Here is a 19,771-nt window from a genome sequence, read left to right on the forward strand (position 1 = left end):
GGATACTTAGAAAAAAAAAGACTAAAGCATCTTATAAAGCCATTTTTGAAAGCTAAAATGTGTTCTGTCTAAAAAAATGGAAGGCTAATGGATAAAGAAAAAGGAGGAAAAATAATCAAACATACCTCAATATTAAATAAGAGAAGAGAATGTGGTAATATAGAAAGGTCAATGAAAAACCATTAGGCAGCAACTTGCAGAAAACATGGGGAATAAAAATAAAAGAATAAGAGCATAATTTTAAAAGTAGATGAATATTTTAGGGGCTGGGTCTGGTGGCTCATGCCTATAATCCCAGCATGTTGGGAGGCCAAAGCAGGAGGATCACTTGAGGCCAGGAGTTTGAGACCCCATCTACAAAAAAAAATTAGCCGAGTGTGATGGCATGTGCCTGTAGTCCCAGCTACTTGGGAGGCTGGGGTGGGAGGATCGTTTGAGTCCAGGAGGTCAAGGCTGCAGGGAGCCATAATTGCGCCACTGCACTCCAGCCTGGGTGACACAGTGAGACCTTGTCTCAGAAGAAAAAAAAAACACAAAAAAGCCAGGCATAGTGGCTCATTCCTGTAATCCCAGTACTTTGGGAGGCCAACATAGGAGGATCACTTGAGCCCAGGAGTTCAGGACTGGCCTGAGTAACATAGTGAAACCCTATTTCTACAAAAAGTACAAAAATTAGGCGGGCATGGTGGTGCATGTCTATAGTCCCAGCTACTTGGGAGGCTTAGGTGGAAGGATCACCTGAGCCCAGGAGGTCGAGGCTGCAGTGAGCCAAGATCGTGCCACTGCATTCCAGCCTGGGCAACAGAGGGAGACCCTGTCTCAAAAAAAAGAAAAAAGAAATAGGTAGCCAGCAAAATTTTGGTTTGGATGACATTAAAAAAGGACTGTCAAAAAAAATGTCAGAATGCTTTTTTCAAAGCAAAGTAAATGCAGGGAAAAAAACCCACAACAAGTAAAGAGGACAGCAAAGTGGAATTTATCTTGTGCTATGAACATTTAAAAAAAAGAAATGCAAACAAGTAGAATAGAATGTTAAAAATGCTAATGCAGGAACATTTCAAATGGGTATGAAAATAGTTTTTGTTGACAGCAGAAAACATTTCCAAATTTTCAAATTATAAATTACTCAGAAAAATAAATTAGCATGTCATTTTAAGGAAAAAGTTATCTTCCCTACCTTTTTTTTTGAGACAGAGTCTCACTGCCTAGGCTCAAGTACAGTGGCACAATCATGGCTCACTGCAGCCTCAACTTCCCCAGGCTCAGGAGATCCTCCCACCACAGCCTCCTGAGTAGTTGGAATTACAGGCACACGCCACCATGCCCAGCTAATCTTTAGAGATGAGGTTTCATCATGTTGCCCAGGCTGGTCTCAAACTCCTGGGTGATTCACCAGCTTTGGCCTCCCAAAGTGCTGGGATTACATGTGTGAACGACTGCGCCTGGTCAAAATGATCATTTAATATCTTTTCTGGAGGACACCATGAAAGACCATGTACCTATGTCAAGGATCAGCTTTCTACTTGAGGAAAACAGCATTGCTGATGACTGGATGCAATAAAACACTGAACAGAAAACTTGAGTTTTTAGCTTGGTGTATCCATAGCAATAGACAGCAAGAATAGTGGCAGTATCTCAAGAACAAAATAAGCTAATAGAAAGTGAACATTAAGGACTGGTTGGTTAAACTGGAAGATACGAACGAGCTTTTTCCAGGTCATTCAAACACAGCCTGGATCATAAATGAGCACAAAACAGAAATGAATCTAAAGGCATAGGTCTTGGCTTAGGACTTTATAAAGCAGGGCGTTCAAAAAGCTCATTCCTTGAAGTAGTTCTTGCAGGATCACATGCCCTGGCAGAGGTGATGGGCAACCTGTGCCACATCTCTTTCTTCACAGTGGCCAGACTAGCTTCTGAGAAGAACAGTAGAGCTGGCCAGAAAGATGATCTTTATGGTTCCTCCCGCCATTTAATACCTAATAAGCATTCCAGAAGGTTCAATTCAAGAAGTTTAAGAATCAGTGAAACTAGTTCTAAAAACCTTGTAGAGTCTGAAAGCAAGTTAACAAAAAGGCAATGGGAAAGAATGTTTTGTATCCCTCTAAATAAACAAAATCAGTTTTTGCTGGTCTGCTCCTATATCCACTACTGGCTGGGAAGGAGAACTGTGAATGGGAGGAGTTATCAGGATGGAGATGATTTCAAAGATCTTAGGAAGTGTGTCAGGTGGTTTCACTCCAGGATGCCCAGGCCCGGAGGAACACGAAAATGGTTGGTCCCAACCCTTTGTTGAGAAGCAGCCCACTGTACCAACACAGATGAGACGCTCTGGATATTAGCACCCACGCAGCTCACAAGAGGAAGCACCGCTGAGGAGGGGAGAGGGAAGTGAGGACTGAAAGCATGCATTTAGACTGGCTGGAAATGAAACAAAAATATGCAACTGCATCTCATTCTCTCCTGATCCAGAATCTACACTGGGCTGGCTTTCTGAATGTTAAGGAAGTGTGGATCCTCACAAATTTGGCAACACTGCCTTAATCCCAACCTGTCTTTACCTCTCAAGATCAACTCCTCTCCTGCCTGCAGGAAGATATGGGCAGAGATCACAAAGAAAAGCATCCAGCTCTGGACTTCTTAGAATTAGTGTAGGGGAAGCCGGGCAAGATGGCTCATACCTGTAATCCCAGCACTTTGGGAGGCCGAGGTGGGCGAGTCACTTGAGGCCACGAGTTTGAGTCAACATGGTGAAACTCTGTCTCTACTAAATGTACAAAAATTAGCTGGACATGGTGGTGCCCCTGTAATTCCAACTACTTGGGAGACTGAGGCATGAGAATTGCTTGAACCCAGGAGACGGAAGTTGCAGTGAGCCAAAATCGTGCCACTGCACTCCAGCCTGAGTGACAGAGACTCTGTCTCTTAAAAAAAAAATAATAATTTAGTGGACTGTAGAATTCAATTGCTATTAAATCAAGTTACAAGTTCTTATCTTTTAATGACAAGATTAGATTTATAAACAAATATCAGTACTGCTTCCTCATAAGATTCATTGACGCCACAGACTAATTCCAAGGTAGACCCTACAATGTATTCCTGTTTCAGGGACTGTGTATGCATTTCAAATGTGTGCGCACACATACTCCAGCTGGCTCACCTGTCTCCATTAGTTGTGATTGACTCAAACTTGGACTTTTTCTTTGGGATTTCATTTTGAATTGAAGATGTAGAAAGTGTTTTCTGGCTTTTAATGGCAAAAATAGAGAGACATACATTAGAAATCAAAGATTAACAAAACATCACAATGAAAGTCTGTCAAATAGACCAATGTAAGACAGCAGCTCTTCTATGCAAGAGCTAATAATTCTTGATTAATAAAGAATCTACCAAGGTGATCATTTTGTAGGCCTGGATGGATGGGTAGCTAGTTTCCACAGGATCAAAATAAAAAATTCTTGGCCTTAATTAATTAAATATTACCTGCTTTATTAATAACCATGAGAACAAAAATCAATAAAACTTCAATAAGGGGCCAGGCGCGGTGGCTCACGCCTGTAATCCCAGCACTTTGGGAAGCCGAGGCGGGCGGATCACGAGGTCAGGAGATCGAGACCATCCTGGCTAACATGGTGAAACCCCATCTCTACTAAAAATACAAAAAATTAGCCGAGTGAGGTAGTGGGCGCCTGTAGTCCCAGCTACGCGCGGGAGGCTGAGGCAAGAGAATGGCGTGAACCCCGGGGGGGCGGAGCCTGCAGTGAGCCGAGATCAAGCCGGTGCACTCAAGCCTAGGTTAAAGAGCGAGACTCCGCCTCAAAAAAAAAAAAAAAAAAAACCTTCAATAAGAAATATAATCTGTCTCCTAGTTTAAAAAGTTCTTTTGGCCGGGCGCAGTAGCTCACGCCTGTAATCCCAGCACTTTGGGAGGCCGAGGCGGCTGGATCACGAGGTCAGGAGATCAACACCATCCTGGCTAACACGGTGAAACCCCGTCTCTACTAAAAATACAAAAAGTTAGCCAGGCGTGGTAGCGGGCACCTGTAGTCCCAGGTACTTAGGAGGCTGAGGCAGGAGAATGGCGTGAACCCGGGAGGTGGAGCTTGCAGTGAGCCGAGATTGCGCCACTGCACTCCAGCCTGGGCGACAGAGCGAGACTCCGTCTCAAAAAAAAAAAAAAGTTATTTGACGTTCACTGTCTCACATGCATCTTATAATTCTGTGAGGTATAGATATTATTTCTACTGTACAGAGCTAGCTCAAGATCAACTTATCTGCCAAAGGACATATAGCTAGTTAGTAGTAAGCTGGGACTAGAAACCAGGTCAATATATTTGAACTCCTAGTCTAGTTTTATTTTTATTTTTTTGAGATGGAGTCTCACTCTGTCACCCAAGCTGGAGTGCAGTGGCACAATCCTGGTTCACTGCAACCTCCGCCTCCTGGCTTCAAGTGATCCTTCCACCTCAGCCTCCCGAATAGCTGGGACTACAGGTGCGTGCCACCACACCCAGTTAATTTTGTATTTTTTGGTAGAGACAGAGTTTCACCATGTGAGCCAAGCTAGTCTCGAACTCCTGACCTCAACTGATCCACCTGCCTTGGCCTCCCAAAGTGCTGGGATTACAGGTGTGAGCCACCACACCCAGCCAGTCTAGTTCTTCTTCACTATATTTGTGTTAACCTACTGATATCTCAGTCAAACTACAAGACCAAAAATCAGTTTTAGCCCCAATAAGTTCACCCAAAACTGGTCTTGAAACAAAAACTGGAGGTCTGTCTCTGCTGTGCAATCATTTCACTTTGATGAGTGTTCAACTGCCAAGTCCAAAGGATTCCTCAGACCTTTTCTTACTTGACCTCTCTTCAGCATTTGATACCACTGATACTGCATCCTTCTTCAAATGTTCTCCTCGTTTGGTCATCCCACTTTTGTGACAGCTGCTTCTTAGTTCCTAATCCTTAAATACTGAATGCTTTTAGAGTTCCATTCTCAGCCCTGAATCTGAATTATATCATTTAAGAGCATGATTTTAACAACCACCTATCATAAGTGGTTGGAAATGGTGTTAACTATATCACCTGCATTAGAATCATCTAGGATGTTTATAAAATAATATAGATTCCTGGACTCTATCCTAGGTCCTACTGAATTAAATTCTGGGGTGGGACTGCTGCAGGAATCTGCTTTTTAATTTTTTTTAATTTTAGAGAGAGTGCCTTGCTCTGTTGCCCAGGCTGGAGTGCAATGGCATAATCATGGCTCACAGCAAGCCTCAAACTCCAAGGCTTAAAGCGATCCTCCTATCTCAGCCACCCAAGTAGCTGGGACTACAGGTGTGTGCCACCACACCTGGCTAATATTGTTTTTTGTAGACATGGGGTCTCACTATGTTGCTCCTGCTAGTCTCAAACTCCTGGCATCAAGCAACCCTCCCACCTCGGCCTCCCAGAGTGTTGAGTTTACGGGTGTAAGCCAGCCAATGTATCTGGCCGGAATCTGCATTTTCAAATAATCCCTACCCCCAGTGATTCTTTTATTGTTGTTGTTTCTTTTTGAGATGGAGTCTCGCTCTGTCACCAAGCCTGGAGTGCAGTGGCGCGATCTCAACTTACTGCAACCTCCGCCTCCGGGGTTCAAGCGATTCTCCTGCCTCAGCCTCCTGAGTAGCTGGGATTACAGGCACACACCACCACACCTGGCTAATTTTTGTATTTTTTGTTTTAGTAGAAACAGGGTTTCACCATGTTGGTCAGGCTGGTCTCGAACTCCTGACCTCGTGATGCGCCCGCCTTGGCCTCCCAAAGTGCTGGGATTACAGGCGTGAGCCACCGCGCCCAGCTAGATTCTTATGTGCTACCTATGGCCCATGTCCAAACCTCTCTTCTAAGTTCTAGGCTAAGCTCCTAAAAGTAATTCTTCATGCTTCAAACCCGACTTTCCAAAACTAGACCCATTTTCTCTCCTTCCTACATTCTCTCTCAGTTAAAGCTCTATCTATTCACCCAAATAAGAAACCCGGGAATTACCCTTTACTTACTCAGCTCTTGCCCATGTGTCTGTTCATCAGATTATCTAAGTTTCTCATAATTCTCCATCCAAAACATCTTCCTGAATCAGCCTTTTCAATCTTCCACTGCCACTGCCTCAGGTAAGGTTCTTGTTGTAACATCTCTTACTCAAACTCTTAGAAAAAAGCCTTTAATTAGCCCCCAGTCCCTTTTTCCTCCAATGCATTCTCCACACTAGTAGTCAGGGTTAATTTTTTAAATGAAGATTTGGTCTCTCCTCTGCAGAGATCCCTTCAATAGCTTCCCACTAACACCCTGACCTCAAGATCAAGTTTCCATTCCTTACCAGGATGCAGGACTCCTTTTTCCTTCCATTCCCCAGCTCCCAGCCAAAAGCTCCAGCAATATGAAAGGACTTACAATTCTCCAGGGTTCCATTTGGTCTCATGCCCTCCATGCCTTTGCAAATGCTATTCTCTCAGCCTAGAATGCCTCTGCCCATTCCTTCCCTGAGGATTCCAACTCGTCCTAAGATCTAGCTCTAATGCCAGCTCTTCTCCAAGCCTGCTTGCCTGACTTCTCAAGGCAGTTAATTACTACCCTCATGTCTGCATTCTTGACACGTTTCCACTGTGGTACCCATTACGTTATACTAAGATCATCTGTTGATAAGTCTGTCTTTCCTGCCAGACTGCATACTCTTGGACAGCAGCATGACTTGTATTCAGCTCTTCATTCCCACCAGCATCCCTGACCCATGAGAATACTTAATGCTTGCTGATTAAACAAAGTCATCATGGTAATAACAAAACAAACAAAACTGAAATGCATTGAATATTTTCTATATGCCAGTTATAAAAACAATCACTGTGCATGTACTATCTAATTTATCTTCACAACAACCCCATGAGGTAATACTATCACTTCCCTCATTTTACAGATGAGAAAACTTGCCCAAGATCCCCGCAGAGAACCTGGCAGAGCCAGCATTCCATCCAGAGCCAGAACCGTTAACAATACTAGATACTCTGAAAGCACGCTTAGAACAACAATGAAAAGACATCTTTTTGACTAGGTGCCACCAGGACAAACCTAGGACACCTATCAGCCTCCTGGCTAAATATGCGTTGAAAAAGCTGTATCTCTCAGAAAGTGAAATGTCTACTTTTCTGGAGAGAGAATCCACTCTAAGGGTGAGGACACTACAAACGAAAGTAGAGTAAGTTCCACAAACATTTCACACACAATACAAAGTCAGGAAATCCTGACACTTTATGGAAATCTCTCTGGTCCTTGGAAGATATATGAATTCTAAAATATGACAAATGAGCTTCCTCCTACAGACTAGTACCTACAGAGAACATAGAAAATGGATATGAGATGGTATGTACCGTGATGGCTGTGTGAGCATGACATCTGACCTACCAGCACTTCTAGTCCTATCTCATGCGTCTTGAGGTTACCTGTTATAATGGCCACCACCACCCAGGCGACTGTACTGTTCCTTCTCCTGGTGGCCAGCACGAGAAGAGCCACTCAGGTGTTTCCTCTGCTCTTTGGTCTTCTGAAGGACCCGTTTGTATGAAAGTGTACACAGCCAGCACAGCAATTTCCCATCTACCTGAAAGACGAGGAGACAAAGATAAAGAAGAGGGAATTTAGTGCAGTGGCTGCAAATGTGGTATTGGGAGCCAGAATCTTTGGGTTCAGTCCCAGTTCTGAAACTTATGTGCTGTGACTTTGGGCATGTCACAGGGGGCTGCTACAAGGATCTAGTGACATAATGTAGGTAAAGCACTTAACATGGTGCCAGGCACATAAAAGTTGCTTAATAAATTTCAGCTGCCGGGCTGGGCACGGTAGCTCATGCCTGTAATCCCAGCACTTTGGGAGGCCAAGGTGGGTGGATCACGAGGTCAGGAGATTGAGACCATCCTGGCCAACGTGGTGAAACCCCGTCTCTACTAAAAATACAAAAATTAGCCAGGCATGGTGTCGTGCACCTGTAGTCCCAGCTACTCAGGAGGCTGAGGCAGAAGAATCGCTTGAACCCAGGAGGCGGAGGTTGTGGTGAGCCGAGATCGCTCCATGGCACTCTAGCCTGGCAACAGAGCATGACTCCATCTCAAAATAAGTAAATAAATAAATAAATAAAATAAATAAATTTCAGCTGCTAATGTTATGTCTTTGTTATGTCTTTTTGTTTTGTTTCTCTTCAAGTTAGCAAACACAGACGAGTAAAATTCTCACAAGACCATGGTTCTCATTAAGGAAAACTCAGCAGGGCGAAGAGAAGACAGAAGATGAATTATAAAATTCATATTTACAGTTTTTTGGATTTTTTTTTTAGTGATAGGATCTCACTCACCCAGACTGGAATGCAGTGGTGTGATTGTAGTACACTACAACCTTAAACTTCTGGGCTCAAGCAATCCTCCTGCCTGAGCATCCTGAGTAGCCAGGACTACAGGTACATGCCATCATGCTCACCTAATCAGGTGTTGGGTTTTGTTTTGTTTTTTTTTTTCCCCAAACAGGGTCTTGCTCTGTTGCCCAGACTGGAGAGCAGTGGTATGATCTCGGCTCACTGCAACCTCCACCTCCTGGGCTCAAGCAATCCTCCCACCTCAGCCTCCCGAGTAGCTGGAACTACAGGCGTGCACCATCATGCGTGGCTAATTTTTGTATTTTTTTGTAGAGACAGGGTTTCACCATGTTGCCCAGGCTGGTCTTGAACTCCTGAGCTCAAGTGATCTCCTGTCTTGGCCTCCCAAAGTGCTGAACTTACAGGCGTGAGCCACTGCACCTGGCCATTTTTTTAAAAATGACAAAATTTGTATATATTTATTGTGTAAAACATGTTGTTTTGAAATATGTACACTTCGGGAGGCTGAGGCAGGTGGACTGTGTGAGCCCAAGAGTTTGCAACTACTCTGGGCAACATGGCAAAACCCATCTATAAAAAGAAACACAACAAAAATTAGCCAGGTGTGCTGGTGCATGCCTGTAGTCCCAGCTACTAGGGAGGCTGAGGTGGGAGAATCACTTGAGCCTGTGAGGTCAAGGCTGCCGTGAGCTGTAAGCGTGCCACTGTACTACAGTCTTGGTGACAGAGCGAGACCCTTTCTCAAAAATGAATAAATATTTTTAAAAAATGTATACATTGTGGAATGGCTAAATCAAGCTAATTAACATGCATTACCTCATATAATTTTTGTTTGTTTCTTTTTGAGACAGAGTCTCACTGTGTTGCCCAGGCTGGAGTTGCAGTGGCACAGTCTCAGCTCATTGCAACCTCCATCTCCCGGGTTCAAGCAATTATCCTACCTCAGCCTCTCGAGTAGCTGGGATTACAAGCGCCTGCCACCACACTCAGCTAATTTTTTTTTTGTATTTTTAGTAGAGACGGAGTTTCACCACGATGGCCAGGCTGGTCTTGAACTCCTGACCTCGTGATCTGCCCGCCTCGGCCTCCCAAAGCACTGGGATTACAGGTGTGAGCCACTGCACCTCGCCTAGTTGTGTTTTTTGTTTGTTTGTTTTTTTGTGGTGAGAACACTTAAAATCTACTCTCTTAACAATTGTCAAGAGTACATTTTATTAACTATAATCACCACGTTGTACAATGGATCTCTTCAACTTATTCCTCCTACGTAACTGAAATCCTTTGGCCAACATCTCCCCAAACCCACCCTCCTATACCTCAGTTTTAATACTTTATAAATGGTACACAAAGTGGTATGCTGGATACCATCTCTCAGATGGAAAGACGGTCCCCAGAGAAAGAACAATGAGTGAACAGCTTCCAGGGCCCAGTCCCTGGTGGTGGCCTGCCATGGCACTGTTTGAATTAGAAAAAGTTGACTGCTTTGAGCAAAAGTAACTGCACCATGGAGCAGGGCCCAAAGCTAGAAAAGCGTAACGTGGCTTCTGCCACCCTCTGAAGCTGTGGTGTCTCTGTGCAGCATTCAGACTGAAAAACCACTGGAGGACACACTGGGACAGGTGACAGGGCAGCAGGGCTGGTTGGAATTTCTCAGGTTAGACAGGGAGTATGCTGATACATTATGGAATTTTACAGTTTTCATTTCTTATTTCTGAAATTAGATCTTGTGCCTCATCTTGAACATGGGTAGGCCACGTCATCATTTACCTGAAGTGTTTTATTTCATTGGCAAAAGCCTCTTTGCTCCCCATCCCCCAACCCATCAGTAAGTCCATCAGTCTGAATCTACTCACTTCTTTCTAACTCCACTGCTTCCATTCTACTAAAGACATTCTCATCTCTCACTGCTGTGAGAGCTGCCCAAATGATCACCCTACCTCCAATAAGCCATTTCCCCATAGCCTCCAAAGGGTTTCTTAAATGTAAATGGTTACATCCTCGCTCTTTTTTTTTTTTTTTTTTTGAGATAGGGTCTCACTTTGTCACCCAGGCTGGAGTGCAGAGACACTATGTTGACTCACTGCAACCTTCGTCTCCCGGGTTCAAGCAATTCTCCTGCCTCAGCCTCCCAAGTAGCTGGGATTACAGGCGCCCGCCACCACGCCTGGCTAATTTTTTTATATTTTTAGTAGAGATGGGGTTTCACCACGTTGGCCAGGCTGGTCTCAAACTCCTGACCTCAGATGATCCACCCACCTTGGCCTCTCAAAGTGCTGGGATTACAGGCGTAAGCCACTGTGCCTGGCCTGTTTTTCTATTTCTCTCTACTGTAAAATGGAAAAAAAAATTTTTTTTTATAGTGTAGCTAATATGCCCTCCTTAGGCATTAAGACACATTTCTGTTTGTAACCTTAATGCAGCCATATTTTTACTGTTTATAAAAAATCGAGTGGGCGCAGTGGCTCACACCTGTAATCCCAGCACTTTGGAAGGCTGAGGTAGGCAGATTGCTTGAGACCAGGAGTTTGAGGCCAGCCTGGGCAACATGGAACATGGTGAAACCTTGTCTCGACAAAAAGTACAAAGATTAGCTGGGCGTGGTGGCATATGCCTTTAGTCCTAGCTACTCGGAAGGATCGCCTGGGCCTGGGAGGCTGAGGCTGTAGTGAGTCTAGATTATATTACTTGTACTCCAGCCTGGATGACAGAGTAAGACTCTGCCTCAAAAAAAAAAAAAAAAAAATCAAATCTCCCAATACAAACTGGGTATTTCACCAAATGAATTGTTGTTGTTGTTTGTTTTTTTTTTTTGAGACGGAGTTTCACTCTTGTTGTCCAGGCTGGAGTGCAATGGCGTGATCTTGGCTCACTGCAACCTCCGCCTCCCAGGTTCAAGCAATTATCCTGCCTCAGCCTCACAAGTAGCTGGGATTACAGGCATGCACTACCATGCCCGGCTAATTTTGTATTTTTAGTACAGATGGGGTTTCTCCATGTTGAGGTTGGTCTCGAATTCCTGACCTCAGGTGATCCTCCCTCCTCAGCCTCCCAAAGTGCTGGGATTACAGGCGTGAGCCACCGCGCCCAGCCTCCACATGAATTGTTAAATTGCTTCACTAAAAATGTAGTTAGACATGTCAATTTCTAAACTCTTAGAATATTCTGCACAATCAGTTTTAATCTTTAGAATGAATAATTGCTCAGAAAAGCAGTACTGCCTCAGCTGCAATATGATTTGGTAGTCAATATTCCTGTTTTCTGGTAAAAAGGAGATCTCACGAGCAGCAACATTGGGCTCCTTGTGGTCTCTCTGATCAAGAGACTGTTTTTGAGTGGCTTCTGAACATACATTTCTTAACAAGTCGATCACAGATCTGGGGTCCTGGCTTCTCATAACAACGCTTCCAGACATAATCATGTTAGCTCCTGCCTCTGCACACTTGTGGACAGTGTCAGGACCTACTCCCCCATCAACCTCTTATCCAAAGCTGGGAACTGGGTCCTCAACCAGTGAATGTTTGGCACCATATCATCCATGAATTTCTGCCTTCCAAACCCAGGTTCCACTGTGATAACCAAGGCCGTATCTATTTGATTAGTCCATGGTGCCAAATACTCAACTGTAGTTCCTGGTTTGATGGTAAGGCCAACCTTCATCCCATTCTCCCAAATGTCTTCAATCAAAGCCTCTGAGTACTTAGTAGCCTCAAGATGAAAGGTGTACTGACTGGCTCCTGCTATAGCTATTGGTTTTACCCACTGTTCCAGCTAGGACACCATCACATGTAGGTCAAAGAAAGAGTCCTGGACTAGCTGCTTTTGAAAGCTTTCTACCACAGGATAACCAAAGGTGACGTTGGGAACAAAGTGCCCATCCGTGACATCCAGGTGGACCCAGAGTCTAGAATACGGAGGCACTTGACCCCTAAACTGGCCAGGTTGCTGTTGAGGATGGGCAAGCCAATCTTGCAGCCTAAAGCCATAGCACTGGCTCCCAAGGGTAAGTTACCCTATGAGTTCATCTTCTCTCCTTAAAACCCAATGGTTTCTCATCATAGCTTAAAATTCAAACTCTGTACCATAACCTATTTTTTTTTTTAGCATTATCATTTATTTATTTATTGCTAACATGAATTCAAAGCAAGTATGCATTTTTGTGACAGGGTCTCACAATCTCGCCCAGGCTGGAGTGCAGTGGTGCAATTTTGGCTCACTGCAGCCTCGACTTCCCAGGCTCAGGTGAGCCTCCTACCTCAACCTCCCAAGTAGCTGAGACTACAGGCGTGCACCACCACATCCTGCTAATTTTTTGTATTTTTTATAGAGACAGGCTTTTGCCACGTTGTCCAGGCTGGTCTCCAACTCCTGGGCTCAAGCAATCCACCTGCCTTGGCCTCCCAAAGTGCTAGGATTACAGGCGTGAGCCACCACACCCTGCCATATGCAGTTTTTTTTATACTAGAACAAATCAGAAAATCGAGACATAATTGCCATCATCAAATCTTAATCCTTAGAGAAAAACATTTCCACGAGGTTGGCCTGAAGACACTAAGATTCTACCAGTTTTTGAGGTGTTCCATATTTAAGTAGTGTAGGCACTGTGGTTACTTCCAAGTATTTTCTGAAGTCATTATTTGGATCTTTCCAATAAGGCTTTTCTTCTACTTGGCAGTAGGCGAACACATATCCTTCACCAACATGCTTCAGCCCCTTTCGTACGACTGGTTCGGCATGCATACAATAGGGGCACCAGCTTTTCCTCCAGCATCCTTAGAACTGATAAAGTAGGTGAAAATGGCCTTGCCATTGTGGCGTTCCACAGCCCAGGTGAACTCCTCAAAGCTTCACACACTCACCTCCTTGTAGTGTAGTGGGCTATCTGCAGTGTGCCTCATGGCCTATGTTGACTTAAATATAGCCCCTTACCTGCCTCTATAACCTTGTTTCCTTCCACTTCCCCAGGTTCACTCCATCTTCTTTCTGTTCTAATCATGTGCCAAGCTCATTCCTGCCTTAAGGATTTTCCACAGCCGGTCCTTCTTCCTGGAATTTTTGTCCTCCAGAACTTCCCACGGCCACCACCTTTTCATCATCCTAGTTTCCACTCAAATGTTATTTCCTCAGAGGTTCTCCTGATTGCCCAATACAGGCTGACTTCCCAGTCACTCTCTGTCATGTACTTTATTACTTTACAGCACTAATATCTAAAATTAATGTTAATTTATTTTTCTCCTCACCCATTTCTCTTTCGCACACATAAATGTAAGCTCTGTGAGAGTAACCTCTTGTCTGTTCAGTTCATTAGTTTATTTCTAATACCTGGAACAGTGTCTGGTACATGACAATCATTTAATTTTTTGTTAAGAAACTTAACAATGAACTTTGAAACCAAACTTCAATCTGGTTCATTTCACGATTATGGGATACGGCCTGAAAGTCTGTTTATTATTATTAATATTATTATTATTATTATTTTGAGACAGAGTCTTGCTCTGCCCATCAGTGCAGGGGCGTGATCTTGGCTCACTGCAGGATTCAAGCTATTCTCCTGCCTCAGTCTCCCGAGCAGCTGGGATTACAGGCATGTGCCACCACGCCCGGCTTCTTTTTGTATTTTTAGTAGAGACGGGGTTTCACCACGTTGGCCAGGCTGATCTCGAACTCCTGACCCCGTGATCCACCCTCCTCAGCCTTCTAAAGTGCTGGGATTACAGGCATGAGCCACTACGTCTGGCCTATTATTATTTTTTTAGAGACAAAGTCTCACTATGTTACTCAGGCTGGACTCAAACTCCTGGGCTCAAGTGATCCTCCCACCTCAGCCTCTAGGGTAGCTGGAACTACCACAGGATGCCATTAGGCCTGGCTTGAAGGCCTAATTTTATTTATTTTATAGATAGGGTCTCATTCTCTCACCCACATTGCAGCGCAGTGGTATAATTACAGCTCACCGGCGCCTTATACTCCTAGGCTCAAGTGATCTTCCCACCTCAGCCTCCCAAGTAGCTGGAACCACACACGCACCACCACGCCTGGCTAATTTTTTTTTTTTTTTTTTTTGAGATGAAGTCTCACTCTGTCACCCAGCCTGGAGTGCAGGGGCACGATCTCAGCTCACTGCAACCTCTGCTTCCCAGGTTCCAGCAATTCTCCCACATCAGCCTGCTGAGTAGCTGGGATTATAGGCACATGCCACCATGCCCGGCTAATTTTTGTATTTTTAGTAGAAACAGGGTTTCACCATGTTGGCCAGGCTGGTCTTAATCTCCTGACCTCAAGTGATCTGCCCGCCTCGGCCTCCCAAAGTGCTGGAATTACAGCCATGAGCCAACGTGCCTGGCCGAGTTTTTTGTATTTTTAATAGTGACAGGGTTTTGCCATGTTGCCCAGGCTGGTCTTGAACTCCTGGCCTCAAGCGATCCGCTCACTTCAGCCTCCCAAAGTGCTGGGATTATAGGCATGAGCTACTGCACCTGGCATTTCAGGCATAATTTTAAAACACCCTGTAAGACCTTCCCCAGGTAAGAGCTTTCATTAAAGGGTTTAAAACAATACAACTCTACTAAAAGAGAACAAACAATGAATATCAAAATTGCACACAGATCCATAAGACATTTTTTTCAGATCTGTCTCTTAAAAATAAACTTTAGAAATAAAAGAGCAGGCTGGGCACAGTGGCTCATGCTTGTAATCCTAGCACTTTGGGAGGCCGAGGCTGGTAGATCACCTGAGGTCAGCAATTCAAGAGCAGCCTGACTAACATGGAGAAACCCTGCCTCTACTAAAAATACAAAATTAGCTGGGCATGGTGGCGCATGCCCGTAATCCCAGCTACTCGGGAGGCTGAGGCAGGAGAATTGCTTGAACCTGGGAGGAGGAGGTTGTGGTGAGCCGAGATCGTGCCATTGCACTCTAGCCTGGGCAACAACAGCGAAACTCCGTCTCAAACAACAACAACAACAAAAAGAAATAAAAGAGCACTGGCCGGACATGGTGGCTCACATCTGTACTCCCAGCATTTTGGGAGGCCGAGGTGGGCTGATCACTTGAGGTCAGTAGTTTGAGGTCAGGAGTTCGAGACCAGCCTGGCCAACATGGTGAAACCCCACCTCTACTAAAAATACAAAAATAAAAAAAAGAATAAAAAATAAATAAAAATACAAAAATTAGCCAGGCATGGTGGCACGCACCTGTAATCCCAGCTGCTCTGGACGTTGAGGTAGGAGAATCACTTGAACGTGGGAGGCAGAGGTTGTGGTGAGCTGAGGTCGTGCCACTGCACTCCAGCCTAGGTGATAGAGTGAGACTCCATCTCAAAAAAATAAAATAAAATAGCATCCTCTGAGATTTAAACTATCAAAAACAAATCATCATAGATAACACTGAGTATTTTTCATGTACCAGATTCCATTCTAAGAGTTTCACTAGTACTTGACCTTTGTAACAGCACTGAGATCTGATCATCCCATTTACAGATGTGGAAACTGAGGCATTGATAGATTAACATGCCCAAAGTCACACAGTTAATAAGTGACAGAACTAAGACTTCAATCCACACATTCTGAGTCCAGATACCGCCCCCCACTTTTTTTTTTTTTTGAGATGGAGTCTTGCTCTGTTGCCCAGGCTAGAGTGCAGTGGTCTAATCTTGGCTCACTGCAACCTCTGTCTCCCGGGTTCAAGCAATTCTCCGGACTCAGCCTCCCAAGTAGCTGGGATTACAGGTGTGCACCACCACTCCCGGTTAATTTTTTTATAGTTTTGGTAGAGACGGGGTTTCACCATGTTGGCCAGGCTAGTCTCAAACTCCTGACCTCGTGATCCATCCACCTCAGCCTCCCAAAGTGTTGGGATTACAGGCACGAGCCACCAGGCTTGGCCCAGATCCCCTACTCTTAATCCCTAAATTTAGCTCTCTCCTAAAGTTTATGAACATGTAGATGTCTAAAAATATCTAAACACTTGAGACAGGATTGTAATTTACAAAGCAGAAAGGTAATGAATTCTAGTATAACCAGATTAGTAAAAATGAGCTATTCCAATCAGTAATAATACAGGAGCCATTTACTGAGTTATATTATGTGCCAGGTTCAATATTGTTTTATATACCTATCTGAATTACATTTCCCCATGTCTTTGTGAAGTAACTATTGTTATTCCCATGGAGAATGATGAAGAAAGTGACGCATAATGCGGGTAAGTAGCCAGGGTCATTCAGCTAGCCCCAGGAGTCAGATGGGACCCAGGTTTGGGGGACTGCTGCTTGTGCTACCTCCTGATTACTAATTCAGATTCTTCAGTATCTTGATACAGGGAAGAGGTGTCCTGGTTGGCAGGCAGGAGTATCCTGGTCAATGGAAAAGTTATATCCTTCCATTGTAAGTTAATGAATTTGGTAAGCAAGAGTCAGCCCCTGAGCCCAAGCACCTCTTAAAAGCACCTCTGGCCACTGAAAAAGAGTTTCTCGACTGCCATCTTTTATTCAACAAATACTTATTGAGCAGCTACTATGTGCCAGGCCACTGGAAATAAAGCAGAGAACAAGATGGACAAAGAGCTCACATTCTAGTTAGGGTGGACAAACATGTAACCAAATAAGCAAGACTAGTTTTCAGTATGTGAGATGCTATGAAGACAACAAAATGGTATGATAAATAATGACTAAGGGAGTCAGTAAAAGGTCACTGTGAGCAGGTGGTACCTGAGCTGAGACCTGACATGAGGAGCCAGTTATGAGACTCTAGAGAAGGGTGCATGAGGCACAAGGACAGACAGTGCAAAGGTCGGAGTGAGATCCGCATGTCAGACAGACTACAGGGTGGCCAGGATGGCTGGAGCAAGGTGAGAGGTAGAAAGTATGATGCAAGATGAGACTGAGAGCTGGGTATGGGCCTTGCAGGCCATAGAAGGGATTTGAGTTTTATTCTAAGCACAACTGGAAACCCGTGGAGGATTTTAAGCAAGAGAGTAATATGACCAAACTCTAAATCATTTTGATTCTATCAAGGTACACCCTTCCACGTAGAGCTTCCCTCTAACGTAATCTTGTAATCTTGAATTTCAAGATAGAAACATTTAAAGAGCCAACAGATAGAAACATTTAAAGAGCCAGATAGTAAAACTGGTAATGCCACTCCATCTTGCTTAAGTTACAATCTCTCCTTGACAGAATTCCATAGAATTCTGTCAATCACCATTTCACTTACGTGATCACTGTAATTCATATTCTCGTGAAATGTTAGAATATAATGGTCCACATTTTATGAATGAAGAAAACAAAATATGAATATCTTCTTTAAGGTCAGTAATAGAACCAGGAAAGAAACTGAGAAATCTTTCTTTGTTAAATGTGTTTGTTTTTTGTTTTTTGTTTTTTTTGAGATGGAGTCTTGCTCTCTCACCCAGGCTGGAGTGCAGTGGCATGATCTCAGCTCACTGCAACCTCCGCCTCCCGGGTTCAAGTGATTCTTCTGCCCCAGCCTCCCGAGTAGCTGGGACTACAGGCACATGCCACCACGCCTGGCTAATTTTTTGTATTTTTAGTAGAGACGCGGTTTCACCGTGTTAGCCACGATAGTCTTGATCTCCTGACCTCGTGATCCACTCGCCTTGGCCTCCCAAAGTGCTGGGATTACAGGCATGAGCCACCATGCCTGGCCTATTAAATGTGTTTTTAACACAGTTAGTCCACCTTAATTTCTCTGAAAGGAAAAAAAGAAATCAAGAAAAACACGGAGATTTACCTTCTTTCTATCATCTTTCCTGTCAAATGCACACTGCTGCTTGCACTGTTCACAAGAATAGGGTGGTCCATACTTCTTTTCTGAATTTGTGCAGCGCTGGCATTTATTCCCAATAAATGCCGCAATTATGTTGCAATACTGACAAGGTTTGGGCTTAAAAGGGGAAAAAAGAGTCAAATATTACTTTCATAAAATACCACTGCATTTAAAAAAGCATAATTCCTACTTTGTAGTTCATTAATCATGGTACAAATGTACTGCCAACTTCATAAATCTGCTTTTATATTGACCAAATGAAGCCCAATTCTTTTTTATTGTTGTTGTTTTTGTTTTTTGAGAAGGAGTCTCGCTCTGTTGCCCAGGCTGGAGTTGCAGTGACGCAATCTCAGCTCAATGCAACCTCCGCCTCCCGGGTTAAAGCAATTCTTCCTGCCTCAGCCTCCGGCGTAGCTGGGATTACAGGTGCCTGCCACTGTGCCCGGCTAATTTTTGTATTATTTCCTAGAGATGGGGTTTCACCATGTTGGCCAGGCTGGTCTAGAACTCCTGACCTCAGGTGATCCGCCTGCCTCAGCCTCCCAATGTGCTGGGATTATAGGCATGAGCCACCACGCCCGGCCATGAAGTCCAATTCTTAATACTATGTGAAGTGTTTTTCCTCACAGGACTATTGATTTTTAAATAAATAACTAAACAAATAACAAAAACCCATGAGTATGTATGCAGAGACTTCTATGAGACATACAGCAGAACCAGCTCTTTGGAGAGACTAGTAAGGGTTTCCAAATTTCTGAAAAGGCCTCTTTGCTATTATCAGTACATAAACATGTTGGGAGAATGCTTACAAGCACATAACATCCTGAACTATAACGCTAAGAGAAAAAGAGAATCATTCCTCAAAATGACCAATCAACTGTTACCAAACAAAGGGGTCAAAGTTATAAAAATTCATCTTGCCAGGTGCAGTGGCTCACACCTGTGATCCCAGCACTTTGGGAGGCTGAGGTGGGCAGATCACTTGAGTTCAGGAGTTCGAGACCAGCCTGACCAACATGGTGAAACCCCATCTCTACTAAAATACAAAAATTGGCCAGGTGTGGTGGCATGTGCCTGTAGTCCCAGCTACTCGGGAGGCTGAGGCAGAAGAATCACTTGAACCTAGGAGGTGGAGGTTGCAGTGAACTTGATCGCCATTCCACTCCAGCCTGGGTGACAGAGCAAGACTCAGTCACAAAAAAAAAAAAAAAAAAAATTTCATCTTTCCCTTTCTCTTTCCATACTGGTCACTGAAGCCTCTCAATGAAAATTATAATCATAATCCTGGCAGTGTGACCATAAACACAGAATTCCTTAACAACTTAACAATAAGCATTAGCGGGCCGGGCGCGGTGGCTCGCGCCTGTAATCCCAGCACTTTGGGAGGCCGAGGCGGGCGGATCACGAGGTCAGGAGATCGAGACCATCCTGGCTAACACGGTGAAAACCCGTCTCTACTAAAAAATAAAAATAAAAAAAATTAGCCGGGCGAGGTGGCGGGCACCTGCAGTCCCAGCTACGCGGGAGGCTGAGGCAGGAGAATGGCATGAACCCAGGGGACGGAGCCTGCAGTGAGCCAAGATCGTGCCACTGC

The 19,771-nt window shown here is 44.3% G+C and overlaps 1 protein-coding gene and 2 pseudogenes across 9 annotated transcripts in view; all 3 read right to left on the reverse strand.

The window, feature by feature from the left end:
- FAM76A (family with sequence similarity 76 member A) overlaps positions 1–19,771 on the reverse strand; it is a 40,396-nt gene that overhangs the window by 11,943 nt on the left and 8,682 nt on the right. For 4 of the 9 annotated variants that reach the window (XM_055261362.2, XM_055261364.1, XM_063631506.1 and 1 more), the window contains 3 exons: positions 18,142–18,294; positions 7,476–7,633; positions 3,161–3,247 (listed from right to left, as the gene is read on the reverse strand). In XM_055261362.2, coding sequence (XP_055117337.1) covers positions 3,161–3,247; positions 7,476–7,633; positions 18,142–18,294 — 398 coding nt within the window. The remainder of the gene's footprint in view (positions 1–3,160; positions 3,248–7,475; positions 7,634–18,141; positions 18,295–19,771) is intronic. The other 5 variants (XM_055261366.2, XM_055261363.2, XM_063631507.1 and 2 more) reach the window with 3 other exon arrangements.
- LOC129472029 (ribulose-phosphate 3-epimerase-like) lies at positions 11,178–12,465 on the reverse strand (annotated as a pseudogene).
- LOC134735612 (thioredoxin domain-containing protein 17-like) lies at positions 12,887–14,253 on the reverse strand (annotated as a pseudogene).

The sequence above is a fragment of the Symphalangus syndactylus genome, chromosome 22, assembly GCF_028878055.3.
Source record: "Symphalangus syndactylus isolate Jambi chromosome 22, NHGRI_mSymSyn1-v2.1_pri, whole genome shotgun sequence".
In the NCBI taxonomy this organism is placed as follows: Eukaryota; Metazoa; Chordata; class Mammalia; order Primates; family Hylobatidae; genus Symphalangus; species Symphalangus syndactylus.